The sequence below is a fragment of the Schistocerca piceifrons genome, chromosome 9 (genome assembly GCF_021461385.2).
Source record: "Schistocerca piceifrons isolate TAMUIC-IGC-003096 chromosome 9, iqSchPice1.1, whole genome shotgun sequence".
NCBI lineage: Eukaryota > Metazoa > Arthropoda > Insecta > Orthoptera > Acrididae > Schistocerca > Schistocerca piceifrons.
This window is the reverse complement of record NC_060146.1, coordinates 163,343,139-163,358,525: the sequence shown is the minus strand read 5'-3', so window position 1 is coordinate 163,358,525 and position 15,387 is coordinate 163,343,139. Positions and strand designations below refer to the sequence as shown.

The window sequence follows — 15,387 nt, the reverse complement described above, 5'->3', positions numbered from 1 at the left end:
TTATAAACTACATAACAGTTGCTGAGTGCACCCACTTTCCTAATGGAAGGTAACCTGATATGTTTTCCAAAACAATGTGTACACCAGGAACTACCAACAGATACTACTAACTGTAAGTATTGCAACTAAATCGATCTTGTACTGTGAATAACTCTTGGCCACATTCAGTGCTTACCTGTTCCATTTATACATTTTGCCCCATAATGCTGTAATCATGCAATGAATATATCCAGTTCTGGAAAATAAAAACTTAATAATAAAACAAAAGGTGACTGGTTGCAGTAATTTGTGGAAACCTTCATTCTTTTAAAATTAGAGTGAATATTTTCATTTAGAATGAAAATTGCTGGTTGAGAAGACTTGTGATGGCAGACACATCTACAGGTGCTTACGTAGTGTTTCCTATGATGTGATTTAAGCAGGTAAGCGATATAGGTACAGTGAAGAAAGCACATTCAGTAGAGGAAAAGCACAAAGATGAGGCAATTGTGGAACCTGTCACCACTCATATAAATGCATCAGTCTGTTAATAGAGTATGCTGTAGAAAATTTGATTGATTATACTAATGTTGGTGACAAACATCCTCCAGAAAACAGTGGAATCAAAATCAGAAAAATAAAAATGTTGTCTGGTTATTTCTCAAAAATAAACTAAAATACACTGTGACCGAAGTGGAATTTTGTAAGTAAATTGTCAGTTTCTGGAAAGTAATGCATCAGTGATGGTGCAGACTTTGAAATGTGACGTGTAACATGTTTTGTAAACATAGTAAACAGCAGTTTCAGGTAAAAACATGTGCTTTAGATTATTCATGTTTTCTGGTTATTCTTTCAATCTTAGGTCCACCTTAAACTGGATAACTGGGAGTCTGATGCAGTTTACTATGTAAATGATTGAGCATTATGTTAAATTTTATAAGAAAATAATCACTTTATTATTCATTTTTAGCACACATCGCAGTTACACTACTCTCTGCAGCCTCACTGAGGAACAACAAGCAATATCTACTTTACAAAAAGTTAATCTATAGGACATTTTACCTCATACACATATACACTGCTCTTGCATACTTACAATAAGCTTTATGTTATTAAGTAGAATACATTTCACTGCTAGTGCATACTTACAATAAGCTTTATACATACAGGCTTTTCTGTCAAGACATCAATACTACGGTTGAATCGTCATATACCAGTTAAGACAGTAATTAGTTTTTGATCTTAAAGAAATAAAAATTTCTTCTTTGTATTAAAAAAGGAAGAAATTACTGGTGAGATGTGATTTTGTGTGAAGCTATGTAATATCACAGGATAATTGACAGTGCATATTATGTAAGATAGTGAGCTACGACAGATCTTGAATCTGGGAAAGAGGTTACTGAAATACACAATACAACTGTTTTAAAAAGTTATGAAAAGTATAAATTCCCCATGCACACTACTGTAAACACACTTCCTGAGGAAAAACGAGTAGAGATCATAGTGATTTTAAACCAGAATGCTGTCACATAAACATCGTCACTGCTGTCCGATATAGTGGACACATGCAAAAATTATTTCCTCTTTTTTTGTACACAGCGTTGGACTCGGGACATAATACAGGAGAGTGCTTTATTTGGGAACAGATTTCATTATGGATCACAGACATAAGAACCACATTAGATTAGCAGCTCTTGAGCATCACCCACTCGTCATCTTCACATGGAAGTGGTATTTATTTGTGGGTAAGTTCAGAATGACACGAACTGTTGTAAAATGAGTGGTTGCTAGAACCAGGTGAGGTAATGGTGCGCTGTGTCGAAACATAGTGAAAACAGACCTTCAGTTACATTCTTCAGTCAGAAACTACAAAGTAGTCAAGTCTTCACTGCAGTTTTCTCAGTGGGTGACATAATTTTGGCAACTACAGGTGCTGTGTTGCTGAGGTGGTATTTCGGGTGCCTATTTATTACCAATTATGTGAATGGTGATAGCTCCTTTGATGGTTTAATGAGTACCCTCGTTTTGTTTTAGCCCATTCCATATACAATGCTCAGAAACTGCATATTTTTCTCAATTGTCTGAAATGCATACGACATTGATCTTTGGGTGTACATCCTTAGTAGTGTGGGAGGTTTCAGGGAAGGAGTTTCAACTACCTCGCTATCTCAGGCGAATTTCTCCTTTATGAAACCTAGCTGAGCAGATAGGTATGTGAAATAGTGAAAAACATTTTTAATCGCAAACTCTTTAAGGAGAAATTTGAGAACCTTTACAATACTTAATATCGGGGGAAAACTTTACACAGTAAAAAAACCACATTTCTGATTAGAGGCACACTGAAGTCTAATATTATAATTTAGGTAATGTTATGTTACAGTTCTTATAACTATTGGACACCACCCCAGGAACATTGCCAAGTTAAATAGTTTCTTTACAACACAACACATTTCTGCTGCCCATACATTTCTGGGGAAGACAAGTTACAAAATAATGTCTTTGTAGCCTCAACTGAACACAATGTGCAAATACACAGAAGAGAGCCAGCAAAACAATTGCTTTGCAGTCGTTTAATGTGTGATCAGTCACAGAACGTATGAGATACAGCTGCCAATTTCACTTCCCTTACTACAGACTGCCACAATTTCAGCACAACGTGCTTCCGCAGCTCCCAGATCTCAACTGCCGTGTCTGCCATAATCAGTCCATTCATCAATGCATCATTGTCTTTCAATCTCTATTTTTATAATCTAGACCAGATTTTATCTGTACTACATTATTTCTCACACTATAGCTTCCTTTCTGTCACCTATTATAACCTGTCCATATTTACTGAAGTTACACTCCTCTTTGATTGACTACACATCTAAATCCTTGTACTCCACTTGTTTCATTTAGATCTCTTACAATTTTTCCCCACACTATCCCTGAATGGCTTTATCTCTCACCACATTCACACAGGTCACGTTGTGCCTCTTCCTATCAGCTAAATATTGACACCAACTTACATCTTCTGTTGTCCATTGTTCCCCTATTTTCCTCCTTTATCTCAATTTTTTGCAGCTCAATAATACGAAAAGGAGAGATTGCTGTGCACTGCACAGAGTGGCACACAGACACACTGAGAAAAGGTTGCCAGATATTGTCAGCTCTCAGACTAAGCTCTTCATCAGATACAGACAAAACAAATCACAAACAGTTTATACATACAACCTCCCACTATCACAAAGTCCAGTTGTCTCACACACATCTCCTACCCCACTTGCGAAAGCTACACTAGCACGACAATTGATGATCTGTCTGGCCATCACCTAACTGTGGTCGAGCGTGCTGCCCGACACGGTGCACTAGACTTTGACTACCTGGGCCATACTCATTCTGCCCTCTGACAACAGCTTTTTGGAAGTGCCTGGGTAGGAACCCTTCCTATAATGTATACTTCATTACCTGGAACCCCCCTGGCCTTAACCGTTGCTAGTCCCCAATTTCCACTAGCCATTCTGGCAAAGATTGCCATTCACCTCAGATGGAATTGCAGTCTGGCCTTAGTGCGCGGAGATGAATGTGTGTGTGTGTGTGTGTGTGTGTGTGTGTGTGTGTGTGTGTGTGTGTGGGTGGGTGGGTGGGTGAGTGAGAGCGCGCACGGGCGCGCATGCACGCACACACACGTGTGTTCCATTTTGTGCGAGTCTGACAATGGCCTTAGTCCGATAGCAGATAATACCTAGTAGTGTCATTTAAATGTGCTTCAATGCCTCTTCTATGGGGTGAGCAGCAATCTATCCTTTTCATACTGCTGCTATTTCATTCCAAAGTTTTTTGCTGCCCACATACATTTGTTTCATTTAAATGTGCTTCAATGCCCCTTCTATGTGGTGAGCAGCAATCTATCCTTTTCATACTGCTGCTATTTCAGTCTAGATTTTTTTGTTGCCCACATATTTTTGTTTTGTTTTTATAAATTTCACAGTACCACTCATTTCTAGTCATTTAGAAAGTATCACATACTATAACAACACAGTTAGTAGCTCAGATGAAGGCTTTCTGTACGACATGAATATAAAACGCAGGGTTGTCAATCTCGTGAAGCTGTTTGAAGTCACCATACAGTGTGTGTTCAGACTTTATGCCAAAGACATCTTGCAGCATCCTCTTAAATACCTCCAATCTGTGCGGGTAGTACGAGAGACGGAACCTGTTCGAAAGAGGTCAAGCAGTATATTACTTTTTGGTTCTAGAAAGTAGCAGCGATGTGGCAGCTTAATTTCTTTTTATGAAAAACATTGAGTTTAAAACAACTGACAAAAACATTGGTGAATTTTATAACTACCTAGCAATTGTGTCATCAGGAGTTACTCCGTTTTGCACATTCTTCTCTTTTTCGTCAGACATGTCGAGCAGGTAGTCCAGAGTAACAACAGTTGGCTTCGCTTCCACGTACAGCACGGAAGTTACAATTTCTGTTGTCCTCTTACTCTGAAAATTAATACAGAACTTCAGTGATAGCAGGGAGGTGTGATTAATTTTATGTCATTTTGTTTACTGCTAGTATGTTAACTGACTGCAATAACACACTGAACAATTTGAGACAATTTTTAATTCTTTTGCCTTAAACATGTAGGAGAAGAAACATGTACTTATTTGTTATGACAAAGTAGGAAAATTGTTTACCTTAACTTCTAATTCATATAATTTATTTTCAATTACCTTATCAATAAATTTGCAAATTACGGTTATTCACATCTATTAAATATTCTCCAACATGCTACTTGTATGGTAAAATAACCCACCTCAGCATAAAAAGTAGCAGGTGGCCAGAAAAATCAATGTCTCACAAAAACTAGGGGCAGAAGAGTTGTCAAACAGGGGGGAAATGTTAAGACACGAAACTGGGAGTCTCATCCAGTTCAAAGTAAATAAAAATGCATTTATGGAAAAAAACACATTTATTTGTAACAGGTCTTACTCACTATGTATTTTTGTGACATACCACAGGTTTCATGTTACTAGGACAGATGATATTGTGCATAATAGTACAAATGTAGACAATAAAAAGAATTTATAGCCATCAAATATATTAACCATTAACAGTAAATATATAAAATAATGGACTCATAACCGTAGATCACTAAGTTCTGTAGTCTGCCCAAAATTGACTAAGGATAACACACAGTAATGTGGGCAGTAGATGGAGAAATACCACAACCTGGCACAGTTGCCTGCAGCCATCACTGCTCATGAGACTGGAGATCGAGATGCAGCACAAGACCTGTTACTCTCCATTTCTCAGTGCTGCTCGACACAACCTATTCAAATTTTGTTACATTGTGCTCCAGCATAAATCAATATGTCAGCTACTTATTTATTTATTTCGATGTTCTACTATCACAAATGTACAGGGTGGTACCTCCCCTTTGAATGCGAATGCAGTATTTCCACTTCTGAAGTAAACAGTTGCAACAATGGACAGTTTTATGAAATAACTGATTCATTCTTCTGTCAGCATTTCAGTTTAATTCATCAGTGAAGTTAGACATTTCTGTTTATGCTCTGCAAAATGACTTTCTCAATGGAAGAAAGAATTGAAATTGTGGAAGCATATGTGAAAACACGTTCAATTAAGGAAACATGCGAAATTTTCAGGGTCAAGTATCTAGGTAGACGACTATCAGCAAAGAGATCAATGCAGAGTATGTAAAACAACTGGCACACCTACTAATCTGTGAAAAATGTAAGATGACAAAGAACTGTTTTGGTTCACACACCAGAAGTTACTGCACATATTCTTCAAACAATTATTCAGAACCCAAAGAACTCTACGTGTAAATTGGCTCAATAGGCACACGTAAGCAAATTTGAAGATATATCGTGTGACAGTTGTGCAGCAATTATGAGAATATGACAGTCAGAAATGTGTAGATAACTAGCTGTGTTCTCCCTAATAAAAAATCCTCAATACAGTCACAAATTTCATGGATACCCCACAAATCATACTTTTGATAATAAGCATATGTCTGATACTGAATGAAATCCGACATCAAGAAATTTTGCACATACCTGACTGCCTCAATTCATGGCTTTCAGGATGCCATGCAAGAAAAGTGTGAGTTGGGTTTTACGTAACTGACCTTTCTTGAATCCATGCTGGTTGACACAATGGAGATCATCCTGTTCAAGATACCTCACCATGATTGAGCTCAGAATATGTTGTAACATTCTACAACAAATGGATGTCAAGGACACTGGACTGGATTATAGTTTTGTCATCACTTCTGCTACCCTTCTTGTCGACATGTGTGACCTGTGCTTTCTTCTAACTACTGGGCATGGTTTTTTGTTTGAGGGACTTACAATAAATTATCATTAACAAAGGGACCAACTCAGCTACAAATTTGGTACAGAATCTGATAGGGAGTCTAGTGGTTCCCATAGATTTGCTCAGTTTTAATGACTTCAGATGTTTCTCAATGCCACCATCACTAATATTTATTTCATTCAACTTTCCAGTGGTACAAGAATTAAAAATTGGGGCAATACCCCTGGTTTTCCTTTGAAAAGGAACATCTGAGAACGGAGTTAAGTAGTTTTGCTTTTGCTTTGCTACACTATGTGAATATGGATTGGGGGTAAGAAATGAAAGAGGAAGCCGTCAGTTAGAATTTTGCACAGAGCATAACTTAATCATAGCTAACACTTGGTTCAAGAACCATAAAGAAGGTTGTACACATGGAAGAATCCTGGAGATACTAGAAGATATCAGATAGATTATATAATGGTAAGACAGAGATTGAAGAACCATGTTTTAAATTGTAAGACATTTCCAGGGGCAGATGTGGACTCTGACGACAGTCTATTCGTTATGAACTGTAGATTACAACTAAAGAAACTGCAAAAAGGTGCGAATTTAAGGAGATAGGACCTGGATAAACTGACTAAACCAGAGGTTGTACAGAGTTTCAGGGACAGCATAAGGGAACAATTGACAAGAATGTGGGAAAGAAATACAGTAGAAGAAGAATGGGTAGCTTTAGGGATGAAATAGTGAAGGCAGCAGAGGATCAAGTAGGTAAAAAGATGAGGGCTAGTAGAAACCCTTGGGTGACAGAAGAAATATTGAATTTAATTGACGAAAGGAGAAAATATAAAAATGCTGTAAATGAAGCAGGCAAAAAGGAATACAAACGTCTCAAAAATGAGATCGACAGGAAGTGCAAAATGGCTAAGCAGGGATGGCTAGAGGACAAATGTAAGGATGTAGAGGCTTATCTCACTAGGGGTAAGATAGATACTGCCTACAGGAAAATTAAAGAGACCTTTGGAGAAAAGAGAACCACTTGTATGAATATTAAGAGCTCAGATGGAAACCCAGTTCCAAGCAAAGAAAGGAAAGCAGAAAGGTGGAAGGAGTATAAAGAGGATCTACACAAGGGCGATGTACTTGAAGGCAATGTTATGGAAATGGAAGAGGATGTAGATGAAGATGAAATGGGAGGAATGATACTGTGTGAAGAGTTTGATAGAGCACTGAAAGATCTAAGTCGAAACAAGGCCCCGGGAGTAGACAACATTCCATTAGAACTACTGACAGCCTTGGGAGAGCCAGTCCTCACAAAAGTCCACCACCTGGTGAGCGAGATGTATGAGACAGGCGAAATACCTTCACACTTCAAGAAGAATATAATAATTCCAATCCCAAAGAAAGCAGGTGTTGACAGATGTGAAAATTAACGAACTATCAGTCTAATAAGTCACAGCTGCAAAATATTAATGCGAATTCTTTACAGACAAATGGAAAAACTGGTAGAAGCCGACCTCGGGGAAGATCAGTTTGGATTCCGTACAAATATTGGAACACGTGTGGCAATACTGACCCTACAACTTATCTTAGAAAATAGATTAAGGAAAGCATTTGTAGACTTCGAAAAAGCTTTTGACAATGTTGACTGGAATACTCTCTTCCATATTCTGAAGGTGGCAGAGGTAAAATACAGGGAGCGAAAGACTATTTACAATTTGTACAGAAACCAGATGGCATTTATAAGAGTCGAGGGACATGAAAGGGAAGCAGTGGTTGGGGAGGGAGTGAGACAGGGTTGTAGCCTCTCCCCGATGTTATTCAATCTGTATATTGAGCAAGCAGTGAAGGAAACAAAAGAAAAGTTCGGAGTAGGTATTAAAATCCATGGAGAAGAAATAAAAACTTTGAGGTTCGCGGATGACATTGTAATTCTGTCAGAGGCAGCAAAGGACTTGAAAGAGCAAATGAACGGAATGGATAATGTCTTAAAAGGAGGATATAAGATGAACATCAACAAAAGCAAAACGAGGATAATGGATTGTTGTAGTCGAATTAAGTCGGGTGATGCTGAGGGAATTAGATTAGGAAATCAGACACTTAAAGTAGAAAAGGAGTTTTGCTATTTGGGGAGCAAAATAACTGATGATGGTCAAAGCAGAGAGGATATAAAATGTAGACTGGCAATGGCAAGGAAAGTGTTTCTGAAGAAGAGAAATTTGTTATCATCGAGTATAGATTTAAGTGTCAGGAAGTTGTTTCTGAAAGTATTTTATGGAGTGTAGCCATGTATGGAAGTGAAACATGGACGATAAATAGTTTGGACAAGAAGAGAATAGAAGCTTTCAAAATGTGGTGCTACAGAAGAATGCTGAAGTTTAGATGGGTAGATCACATAACTAATGAGGAGGTATTGAATAGAATTGGGGAGAAGAGGAGTTTGTGGAACAACTTGACAAGAAGAAGGGTCCGGTTGGTAGGAAATGTTCTGAGGCATCAAGGGATCACAAATTCAGCATTGGAGGGCAGCGTGGAGGGTAAAAATCGCAGAGGGAGACCAAGAGATGAATACACTAAGCAGATTCAGAAGGATGTAGGTTGCAGTAAGTACTGGGAGATGAAGAAGCTTGCACAGGATAGAGTAGCATGGAGAGCTGCATCAAACCAGTCTCAGGACTGAAGACCACAATAACAACATTGCTACACTCAATTTCAGTTCCTGTCTCATCCATGAGTGACAGGGCAAGCAGAATTTCCTTGCATTTTGTGAGAGATTTCTTAACAATATTCTGCAATGGTAGTTGTCAAAGACTTTACACATTGCTGTCTTGACAGCCAGATGCATTTCATTCAGTGTTTCTCTGTCCCTCCCATCAACTGTCCTATTGTGTACACATATCCAACCACTACCGTGGGGCCGAGAATGCCGCCAGGAGTCGTGCTGAGGCAGCAATCTGCTGCCTGAATGACCATATGTGGTGACAACTGAATAAAGAATGTTATACCAAATGAGCTCTCCCGACTCCGCACTTGCTGTGGTGGGATGGTTTCCACACACTCAATTCTCCAGTAGAAACAGCCATCCTGGCTAATAGTGGAGTCCACATTGCTGATACCATTACAGTATATGCAATGTTAAACATACTGTATCATCACCAGACACTAAAGGCGATCCCTTGTCGATGTAGCTATCCTTCCTTGTCCTTGCCATCTTTACCACTTGGTTCCAGTAGCTCAAGTTCATTCCACTAATAACACATCATTATACAAATATTCTGGGCCAGCCTCTCGATTTTTTCCAATAATTTTTCTTCCAAGATTTTTTTCTGAAGCTTTTATGTTGGTAGAGGCATTAATTTCTTTTGCTGTTTGTTCTTTCGGTTTTCAAACTGTTTTAGTGGTTCTTCTCATATCGAAATCTCTCTAACTTCTAATCTTTACTGTTCTTGAGTCCAACCTCCATGACCACAGCTCAAAATGGTCCAAATAAATGTTCTAATGAATTTCTTCCTTATTACTGTATTGAGATTGTTGTTTATTAATAAATTTCTCGCATTCATAGTGTCACTATAGCTACACCGGTTCCTTTTACTTTTCTGAACCTAAATTTGTTGGTCAATTTTAGGTTTTAGACTTTACAATACTAAGCAGAATTTGTGAATCATGGCTTAATGACACCGTGTTCTACAATTTCGACTATCATCAGCATTTCCTTCTCAGGTACAGTAATCATTTTACTTTTTGGTAATCACAATGACAGTGCCCCAGCCTTGTAACAGACAGACATAAATCCGTACAGCTGTTCCTTCATCTTATTTCCTGCGTTCTTTAATAACTCAGGAGGGATGTTATCTGCTTCAGTCACTTTGTAGTCATTTAAGTCATTTAACAAACTGGCACTGTGACCAAATCGCTGGCATCTGTAACACATCAGAGGGAAGGTACATAATATTTGACCCAAAGTCAGAAGAAACCCTGTCATGATTTGGTAGTGATGGAGGACTGATGGTCACAATAAAGGTGTCAGTTTTGCATATCTCACCCTGGTGTCCAAAAATAACTGAAAAAGTTGAAAATAAAAAGTCATCAAGCCCAGATGGAATCCCAGCTCAGTTTTACGAAAGACAACAGGCAAACTCCATATTCGTGGATTTCCAGAAAACATTTTTCATTATGGCTCACTGCACACTGTCGACAAAGGTCTGAGATTACAGGTTGGGTTCCAGGTATGCGAGTGGCTTGAATACTTTTTACGTAGTACATTCCATCACACGCTCCTTGACACCAAGTGTTCATCAAAGACGAGGGTAACATTTGGATACAGCATTAGTAGAGTGCAGACAGACACCGTCACATCAATTAAATATTCAGGTGTAATATTTCAAAGTGATATGAAACAGAATGGGAATGAACGTTTGAGAATTGTGGTAGGGAAGGTATTCTCGAGTATGGATTGAGTAGTCGGCGTCCTCACATGGTCTGATTGAAGGAAGACATCGAAGCAATTCACGAAGTACACTCCTAGATTTGTTACCGATAGACGTGTAGTTTCAGCTCACTGATACTGCAGATGTGTGTGTGTGTGTGTGTGTGTGTGTGTGTGTGCGTGTGTGTGTGTGTGTGTGTGTGTGTGTCTACTGCTGACAAAGGCCTTAATGGCCGAAAGTTATGATTGTGTGAATCTTTTCATTGTGCCTATCGCGGCTCAGCATCTCCGCTATATGGTGAATGGCAACTTTCCTTCTCTCATATTGTTACATTCCATCCTGGATTTTCCACTGTTTGATTTTCACCAATAGGTAAGTACTACTGAGATGCTTCATGAACTCAAATGGGAATCCCTGGACGGTAGACAATGCTCTTCTCATGAAGCACTATTGCAGAAATTTATAGAACTGGCACTTGAGGCTGACTGCAGAATGATTCTACTGCCTCCAACATACACTGTGTGTACGGACCATGAAGATAACATATGTGAAATTAGGGCTCATACGGAGGCATATAAACAGTCATTTCTTTCCTTGCTCTATTTGTGAACGGACCAGGAAAGGAAATGACTACTAATGGTACAGGGCACCCTTCTTATGGCGGATTGCTGAGTATCTACGTATATGTAGGTGTAGATTTTTTTGTGTTCTTTGTATCACATTAACTGTTCTCTGGCCATGTGCATCGGCATGTGCATCTCGATTACAATCTCATATTCAACTAACTTCCTATAATGCATTTAAAGTTCCAACTCCTTCGCCTTGTTAGTTTCAACCAGCAAAGAATCATTTCACAATTTTTTAACTGTTATAAGGTACCAGCAAGTTCTTCTACATCTTTATGAATATAGAAAGGGAACACTTTTTCAAATGTCCTCTTCTTCTTCTTGATCACCAGAAACATATTCGGACTACTCTCTCTCGGTCTTTTTGTCGAGTGGTTGTCACCGAGAGCGGGTAGGGATATAAAATAGCAGCCAGGAAGAGACCCCCTTACCTGGGTAAGCATTATACAACTCAGGTGCTATTCGTTCCTCACAGGCTGCCCGCTAATGAGCATTTCACCTCAAGTGTCGTATATCTCATCAGCACTCGGCACATATCTGAGGTCCAGTGTTTTTTTTATACATCCTTGTGATCCGGCCAGCTGAGCCTAAATCTCTGTTCCCTGTGACACACACAGTTCCACCTCCATGACACACAGTGGTCACTGGAGTGGGCCTGGAACTTACGGTAACAGAGGACAGTTGTCACTCACTGGTCCCGAGGTCATGAAACCCGAGTTCGCTACACCCGTAACGGCAAACAAAGGTTGACCTCCCTAAGGTGCTCCCATTTGGCACAGCTCATGTGGCTTATCGAATGCCACAAACGCGGTGAGTGTAGCCCCGGAGCAGCTGTTCAAAATGACGAACATCAACTACGATGCATACATTATGGTGGTCAGTCAGACTCTGCTGTACACTCACAAATGCACCTGTTGTCTACTATCAGATTTTTTTATGGGGATTCATACATTTAAGCTTGAATTATAAGCAAACCAAGAGCTCTATTGCAAGATCAGTTATACTAATATTTTTCTTGTTTTATTCTGCATTAGCAGTTTGGTTATAAAGTTCAATATGTATATTTTTTTTATTTTAGATTGTAGTAAGCCTTGTCTTATTTTTGGTGTCTTCCCTACAAACTGCTCACTTCAAAAACTATATAGTTTGAAATGTGTTGGTCCGATGTTAATGAAATTTTAGTAGGTTATAGGCACTTATATTGTTAGTGGAAATCTCAAGTTACAGAATTCTTCAATCACCCAAAAAAGTTATTACGATTTTTGAAAAGTAAATTTCTCTCAGCACAGGACAAACACATAATGGAAACTGTGGGTTTATTTTGAAGGTCTCTCTTGTCACTGTTATAAGCTACAACAACTGTGACCTCAAGTGTAATACAGATTTTATAAATAGTAATATTTAAGACTGGTTTGTGCATCCTGGACCTTGGGAATAACAGAGGATGCAGTTGTGGAATCAGGTGCTATGTTTTCTAACAGACAATGGGTTCATAGCAACAACACATTCATTTTCGCAGCCGTGCAAGCTGTTAACCAGAACCAATCTTAGATATCACTCTTTATAAAATCCGTATTACACTGTATGGTCACAGTGGTTGTAGCTTCTCGCAACAACAAGAGAGACATTCCAAACAAACCCATGGTTTCTGGAATGTGTTTATCCTGGGCTGAGAAAAAGTTACTTGAAATAAACCGTAAGAGCTCTTTTGTGGGTGACTGAAAAAATCTGTAATGGAGATTTCTACTACAAATATATGCACCTATAAATCATTAACATTTCATTAATGTTGGACAAATACATCACAAGTTATATAGTTTTGAATTGAGCAGATCATAGCAAAGAGCAGAAAACCAGAATACCCTTACTACAATGTAAAATAATATATATTTGTCATACACTGACAACTTAAGGGAACCCATAGGAAATTTGCCGTAGGACAGAAATCCGGAAATTGTGCCGGATGTGAGACATCACTCGGGCACTTGCGGCCATCGAAGTGGTGAAGGCCACAATCCTCCTGAAACCACATCCTCTTACGGTCGATGGGATGTGCTCTTCAATAGATTTGAAAACAGTGCACCTTCTGAGAGGTGACTCTGTTTCACTGAAAGATTTCCTTGAGACATCCATCATTTTCTGGGTTGAAATTCCAAATTTCTGTTAACCAGTTTTTGTTATTTGTGAGAGCAAGATTTATTTCTTTAGTTTTCATGGCCATAAGTGACATTTTGTAGGTTTCCTCATCACTTATTAGTGACTGATACAAGTTCAGCTATGATTTACAGTTTTCTTTATTAATGCATCTGTAAGTCATATGTTATGGTTCAGGGAAATTTGGAATTTCGACCCCAAAAAGGCTGGACACCTCAGGGAAATCTTTGGGTTGAACGAAGTCACCACCCAGAAAGTTCACCATCATTTTCTTCATTGCCATCATCTGACATATTTTGTGCCACACCATATCATTATGTAATAATCTTGAGTACACATGAAATTTTCACAGGAACACGCCTCAAACTGTCATTCCCAGACTTCAACATCAATGGACTCCAATAGGAATAAAATATTGAATTTCAAACAGGAGGGAGTTGACGAAGTATTGATCTGCATTGAAATTACTGGAAAACAAGCGAAGGCAGAATATCCAGTGCCAATCCAACAAATGTCAAATGTATGTTCAGATACAGATCAGCACATGCAAATGACAAGTACACAGCTAGATGATAAATGCTTATGCACATGTTTCTCTCTGTCACACATGAATATGTGATAGGACACAGACCTAGAGTCCGAGTACCAGCAGACAATGCAAGGTGATACCTCAGGTCACCAAGTGCACTGAAAGTAGCCATGATTAAGCAACAAGTCGAAGCCACCTTTTCTGATGCAACTCCACAACTAATTGTTTCTGAACCAGAATCTGCAATGATGTGGCAATTTGTGTTTCGTCTTACACAAAACAATTCCACTGACTTTTCGGTGATTTCTTCTCTTGCAGTTTGTCCACATGCCTTCCCTTTTACAAAATGTCAATGTTCATTGGCTAGACAAAGCTGTAGTAGAAAATACATACCTCTACAGCTCACATCATAACGTCTTTCAGTGTCAAGTTACCTGAACGAGTAATTGAAAGGCAGTTTGTCAATAAAAACTTCAACTTCTCTGATACAAAACACCATCAAGCCCATGCTAATCTTAAGTTACAGTTTTGTCTCTCACAGGCAATCACAAACTCATAATAGCCAGTAACAAACAGATTGTCTGTGACAGAACACTCCCTCAAACATTGCACAATTTGGCCACTACCAATGATCAGTTAGAGGTTGCACGTTGTACAACATGCCATGCGGATTTTGGCTATTAATAATTCTCTTAAGCTTACAAAATACACATGAACGAACTGCCCTCTGACTGACTGATTCCCTCTTTGAATAAAAAAATTATCATAACATACATCTCGTTTTCCCAGTCCCATAATCTGCCTACCTGTAGTTTACAATTTCTCTCTTTCTGTCCACAGTTCTAAAGCTAAAATATACTCAGTTAATAGACAGAAAAATTCACATTAATTAACAGATTAGCAATAATTAATGGAAGTCATTATAATGGCAATAAATACAGTTCTGTTTCCCAAATATACGGTTTTAGCTACTTGATAATTTCATAGTTCAGAAAATGCTGACACTTTTCAGTCACAGCCGAAACTACTAGCAGCTAGCTCCTGGATCCAAGTGCATCTATCATGCGAGACACGACTTGGGTATGAAGCTGTTTGCCTGCTACTGTCCCTTACTCACATAAGTGTGACACAAGGTGCTACATCTCGAACCTTAGCGCAATTTGTAATGATATCACTCAGAATATCTCTTTCTCTCAAAGAACAGTTCAGTTTGTTCTATTCCTTCAAAATTCCCTGAAATTACTCCAACTCTTCAGGTAAGTTCAATCACCCTCAGAATTCCCAATTTTTGAGGTTTTCCAGGCAAGTTGTAGCACTGCATCTTCAATGAACATCAGGTGAAGTGGCCCATCCAGTCTTCAGCCACACTACCCGATA

At 38.8% G+C, this 15,387-nt stretch overlaps 1 protein-coding gene across 4 annotated transcripts in view; it reads right to left on the bottom strand.

The window, feature by feature from the left end:
- Positions 1-906: 906 nt before the first annotated feature.
- LOC124717318 (glycine N-methyltransferase) overlaps positions 907-15,387 on the bottom strand; it is a 97,769-nt gene continuing 83,288 nt past the window's right edge. For all 4 annotated transcript variants that reach the window (XM_047244153.1, XM_047244152.1, XM_047244154.1 and 1 more), the window contains 2 exons: positions 4,310-4,455; positions 907-4,174 (listed from right to left, as the gene is read on the bottom strand). In XM_047244153.1, coding sequence (XP_047100109.1) covers positions 4,009-4,174; positions 4,310-4,455 — 312 coding nt within the window. In that variant the 3' untranslated portion in view covers positions 907-4,008. The remainder of the gene's footprint in view (positions 4,175-4,309; positions 4,456-15,387) is intronic.